Here is a 5,913-nt window from a genome sequence, read left to right on the forward strand (position 1 = left end):
AACTATAATAATTTTACTATGTTTAATTTTTGTTTTTATCTTTCATTGAATAAAACCTAAATGTTACCTAAACAACATTAAAAACGTATTATTTATATTTATAACAATCTAAAATTTTTACATATCGTAAATAAATACTACAAAGTGTTAATTAAAATATGCAAAAAAATTTCAATTAAGATTATCGTAATCAGAATTTGAGTGCATCAAGAAATAACATGATATATTATACTTGGTAACAAAAATATTCTTCAAAAATATTCTTCAAATTCCTAATAGAATTGGATTCATTCAGCAGACTCAACTAAGCGTTAGCTGCTATTACTGTATTCTTCCAGATTCTAAAGATTTGATTGGATGATCTAGAACAATACACTAATAATAGCGAGCGCTCAATTATTGAGTCTGTTAAACGCATTATGACTAATGGAAAAGATAATGGTTACCACAATTATATTGCGTCTAAATATTCGATTTATAGAACATTTCAATATAGTGACAGAAGAATTCCATTGTATTGCAAATACGTGCACTATCGGGGTATACGCTTTTAAATGCCTCGCTTTTAAATGCTTTACCGGCGATAGCGTCGCTTTATAATGCACCGAGCGCAATCCTTATTAGCAACATTAGCGTACTCGTCGGTGATAAGACGCATGCCAATGCAGATAAACTTAAGGCCAGTCGTTTCAAGCTACGATCGGACAAGCTCTTTAGGCGTATTTGCGAGCACAACGCAATACGCGATTCACCCACGCACTTGAATTCAAGTACACGTATTACACGTCTCCCGTAAAGCAGATATTATGTCAAACTGATATCCGAGACACATCGCCATGTACGTGTGTTGAGAAAATGCATCAGTCTCACCAGGTAAAGTCTAGCACCGGATCTCGCCAACACATCGATATAAGACCGGACATGGTCATTCGCGAAAGCTCGTTATCTCTGACGTACGCCTCTAGATGCTCCGAAGAATATCGAGGATCACGCGCGAAACCTTAGATAACGCTTCGCTGAATTGGAATGTGAAACACGATATATTTGTGTAAACAAATGTATCATGTGTGCTCGAAAAAAGTCGTAATAAGAAACAATTCTCGAATCGATATGATAGATTGATTTTAATAGAATAAATTCCATACGAAGAATTTCAGTTGTGATTTATTTATTAAACAAGGTCCAGATAATGGCTGTGATCAGTAAATAACTGCATTAACTCTCTGTCAGCAATGTTGGAAAGGCACAGTCAATTTTTTGATTGTGCATTCTGTGATTTAAATTTAAATAATAATAAAAGAATTAAAGAATAATCAATAAAAAAAACAAGGAAGCCAAAAAAAGCTACTTTATTTTTTTATATAAATTTAAAATATTTGTAAAAAATAAGTAAATTCACGGAAAGAACGATTTTGCTGAAATATCCAAAATTTTAGCTAAATATAAATCTGAAAAAAATTATAGATAATAAAGATTATCAGACTAGATCATCGAAACAACTATGTAGAATGTTGGTAAGAAACAATTATGTAGGATGTTGATTGCTAGATATCAAAATATCATTGCGGCAATGCTCATCATGCGTCAGATTCCTATAAAATTATTTTGATAGTAACAAATAACAAAATTATTTTTAGACCTATTCTCTAAATTCTTTGGAGTGGAATCTCATTTTAAAAGTGAAAACTGAGTTAATCTTGAAAAGGAATGACTTCATTTTCAATCTTTAAAAATGAGATTTCACTTTTCAGAATGAAAATTCACTCTAAAAGTTTTAGAGAGTAGCTAAATGTTTATTTTATATTAATTATATATATAATTACTTCAGCAAATTCATTCTTACAATCCAATTTCTATAATAATTAAAACTCCTTATTAAAACTTTCACAAGTAATGTAAAAATATTTTTCAGATTTTTATACAATCCAGAACAATATAAAAATCCGAAGTTCAAAGGATGAAAATTTAACATTGACGAAAGCAGAACAAAAGGTTAAAAATATTTTGTCAAATAAATTCATAATGGAAATTAACGATTTTATTTTTGTCTTTAACAAAACGTTAATAATTTGTGATCATAATGGAGTAGATTAATCGAACAAGTTAGTTAAATTTTAATCAAAATTCATCAACTAATACCAAAGTTTGATGATAACGCGTTAAATTAATGGACCAGAAACTCCAGCTCACGATCGAACGGCACGATACGTGAAAGGATTAAAATATGTAAAAGGTTAATGGATGCGCGATTGCGAATATCTAGCAACGTTTCCCGCGAGCATCCCGCGTGCATAAATTCAAGTGCACATTCTGAGCCGGTTGCTAACGCGTTTGTGTCGAGCGCGAGGCAAACGTTCGCGCATCCGTCAGTCGCGCCAGGTAAATTCCCACTCGGGTCGAGGCACTCGCCAACGCAAATACCCGAAGGAACTTTGTGCAATAACAAACGAGATCGCATCGACTCGCATCTAAATACTGCAGTGACATGCCTATGTAGGTGCAGCATCTAGAGAGGAACGCGAGGATCGCAAAGCGATCTTTACATGAGCGTATCTTCGCGGCGCGTTTGTCGCACGAGGCATCGTCTTGCACGATTTATTCGCACGTGGAAGACGCACGCTCTGAATAGCGCGGAACAAAACCACCTAACCCTGAGCGGCCCGCCGGAAATAATGCATCTCGATTTGCATCCATTCAACAGCCGAGACAGATTCAAGACAGACATAGGGAGACAGTTCCGCATCTCATCGAGCCATGCAGAATGCAACGACTGTTGAAAATTGTGCACGGTCAGCCACTCTCGCGTTTATGAAATACGTCACCGGACCTGCGTGCACTGGCGACAATATTTCATCATCGGACGAGTCGCTCTATCGCGAATGTTTATCCTGTAAAAATTGTTATTTTCTTTTTATCCAAAACCGGCGAGCGTTTCCGTTATTCGCAGCGGATTATTATAAATTATAAACTGGTAAAACGGGTTTTTATAATAGTAGTACTTATATCTGTAATTCGTTAATAATTACTACCTGCTACATAGATCGCGCAAAAATAATACATCAATGTAAAATACGTGAAATAACGTGATTTTTACTTTATCGTTGCATTATTAGTCTATTTAATTAAATAAATAATTAAAAATATACAAAACCGTTAAAAAAAAATATTAAAAAGTTCGGTTAAATATCCGATACAAAAAATTGAAAACTGACAGATGTCAGTCCAGTAATAAAGTAATAAAATAAAATAATTCATCTACAAATAAAAGAAATTATAATTATAAATATTACGATGTATGTTTATTGTGTATCAATTATTTTCTATTTGTTTTGCTACATCTCTATATTCATACTTATTTGCATCGATCGTGGACAGAATATTTTCATTACAAACAACTCATCAAAATTATAACAAGTGTTTAAGACTCAAGTCTCAAAAAAATCCACTCACGTTCAATCTGGGCACCGAGGCCGATCTGCCGTTGACTCTCCTGCGTCTTAAAATCCTCGCTCGCTCGCGATCTCTTCTGGTACATCTACCATCCTGCCGAGACACTAGGCCGATTTGGGGTGCGTCTTCGAGAAATCGCATCCCGAGCAGAATGCAACTTCCCTCCTCGTCAACACCCGCCACAGTACTACCGCAGTTCCGCATTCCATCGGCACTCACGTCGCTCGTTATCGTGCACTGCGATAGATCCTCGGAGGATCTCGAGAAAGCTCTCGAACCTGGTCGATGCCTCTTTCGTTCAATCACGAAGGACGAGGCTCTCGTACGCCGTGCGAGATCGACCTGTGGCACGATTCGCCTAGCGATCAACTGCTCCGTTTTCGTCGCAAATTCCTGCGACCTACCCGACCGTGATTCAATCTTCGAACGATATCTTATTGCCTGAACGTTGTCGGTGACGTGATTCGATGAAGGTGACACACTTCTTTCTAAAGGCGAATTTTCGACGCAAGTGTGCTCTTTGGTATTCTTCGTCGCCTCGTCGCTTTGGTTTCTCGAGGAATCGTCCGCGGGAATCGTCTGCTCACCGGTTCCAGGCGCGGAGACGCTTCTCCTCAAGACGCGTCTTCGTGCCTCGATCCTGGAGGATGCCTGGATAGAGCGTGTCAACGTGTCGCGATATTGCGGATTCACTACCGTCTTATGTCCATCCTCCTCCACAGTGTTTCTTCCATCGATAATCTCCAGAGTTTCAGACGTCGTCCCGTAAACCTCTCGACTCAAGACGAAACTCGCGCTTCGAGATCCCTTAAAAGCGTGCACATCATGAACGATTCGCGAGGGACCCTTCAAGGACTGATTCTTACGAAATTCTCGCGATGGTTTCTTCGGCGGTGATTCGAAATCATCGACTTTTCTTTGGATGCCTGATGGCACAATTTGTTTGTCGATCTCCAGCGTCGTCGCGCCGTCGTCGCTCTCGCGACGCTCCACGTAGTTGTCGTCGTAAATTCGCTCTTCTGATCGCCGCGACGTCTCACGCGCTTCGTCGACGTCGACGCACTGACGTACGGAGATCAGACGGCAGCCGCCGTCGTCCCCACTATCCTCTTCGCTGATATACATCCGAAATAACTAGGCGTCGCACGTCATCGTCGCGTTGCAACGCGACATTTTACCACGAAACAAAATCGCGTCAATTTTCTTCTTTCGGCTAGAAAAATCGCCGGCTCTTCGGGATCTCTCATGTTTTATCTCTTCTTTCCTCGGAAACAGATAGGTGTATAGTGATCTCGTAGTTTGCCAAATATATCTGCACACCGTTTCGTGGGAAATCCATCCGCAAGTATACACTGATTTGTGAAGTGCGAAAGTTGTGTCACATCTATGATGTCCGTGACAATTATTATTTATGATGGACTTTCAGGAAATTCTTATGCGGTGCTTTTCCTTGATCCCTCTTTCAAGCTTCGAACGTCAGAGTTGGATGGCGTGTGCCACTTGGCTATTAATTAACGTCTCAGCGTGACGTCTCGTGTCGGTCGAATGTTTGAGCGATCTTCCGTATAATTAGTTGGGAAGAAAGCAATTTTCCTTTTAATGTCATTTCTATTACTGTGTAACTCAGTCATCTTTTTTTGGACGGACAGCGTACCGATTTATTTAAGGGACTGAGACTAGAATAGTAATAACAATAATTAACAAGTGCTTTTGGCGTGTAATATATTTTATAAATAAATTTTATCGTTAATATTTAAAAGAATGAACTAAGAATCGAATAAAAGAAATGACATAATTAAGAAGCATCCTATATATCCTTATTATTCACAATCGTTAACTGCGAAACGAAGGCGTCGCAGTAGCGGATTTTAAAAATATATTCATTGAATATCCGTCCTTTCTGTTATATGCGGATGCATTCGAAATAAAATATACGTTTGAATGCAATTTTCTATTAGCATTCGTGCCACGTCGAGCTGTGCACCAGAAAAAAAACACAAGTGCTCCATCAAACATAAATCATGAAATAATGGTCTTCGCTCTTTACAATTAACACAGAAGTATTCATCAACAGAAATAAAATTTCTTGCGATAAAGAAGGCTTGACGATCTCTTTAAGGAATTTATTATTATTCTTCGACAATAACTCGCTTTTCCAAATTTTGATGTGTTTTCATATATTTTGTTTTCGCGACATACGTCGCTCACTCCAGCATTGCTTTACGCAAAGTTCAAGAGAAATATTTTCAACTAACAATTAAGACAAGAATTCTAAATGTAATAAACTCCGTTGTAAGGCAATTTATCCTTGTGAAAATTAACGTCATGTGATCGATCTTCGAGCATGAGTATCGTGCAAAAGAGATCGAAAGGGACAGCGCGTGCTACGTCGCGTAATTACATTACAATAATTAGTACTCGTTAGATCTCTCACAATATCGGAGCGCCATAGTGAAAAATCAT

The 5,913-nt window shown here is 38.1% G+C and overlaps 1 protein-coding gene across 1 annotated transcript in view; it reads right to left on the reverse strand.

Moving 5' to 3' along the window:
* The window catches only part of LOC108686057 (puratrophin-1-like), a 31,342-nt gene extending 26,255 nt beyond the window's left edge, over window positions 1-5,087 (reverse strand). The window contains exon 1 of the mRNA XM_018191121.1: window positions 3,451-5,087. Within this exon, the coding sequence (XP_018046610.1) occupies window positions 3,451-4,575 (1,125 nt within the window). The 5' untranslated portion in view covers window positions 4,576-5,087. The remainder of the gene's footprint in view (window positions 1-3,450) is intronic.
* Between the last annotated feature and the right edge of the window lie 826 nt (window positions 5,088-5,913).

Source organism: Atta colombica, unplaced genomic scaffold (genome assembly GCF_001594045.1).
Source record: "Atta colombica isolate Treedump-2 unplaced genomic scaffold, Acol1.0 scaffold163, whole genome shotgun sequence".
Taxonomy (NCBI): domain Eukaryota; kingdom Metazoa; phylum Arthropoda; class Insecta; order Hymenoptera; family Formicidae; genus Atta; species Atta colombica.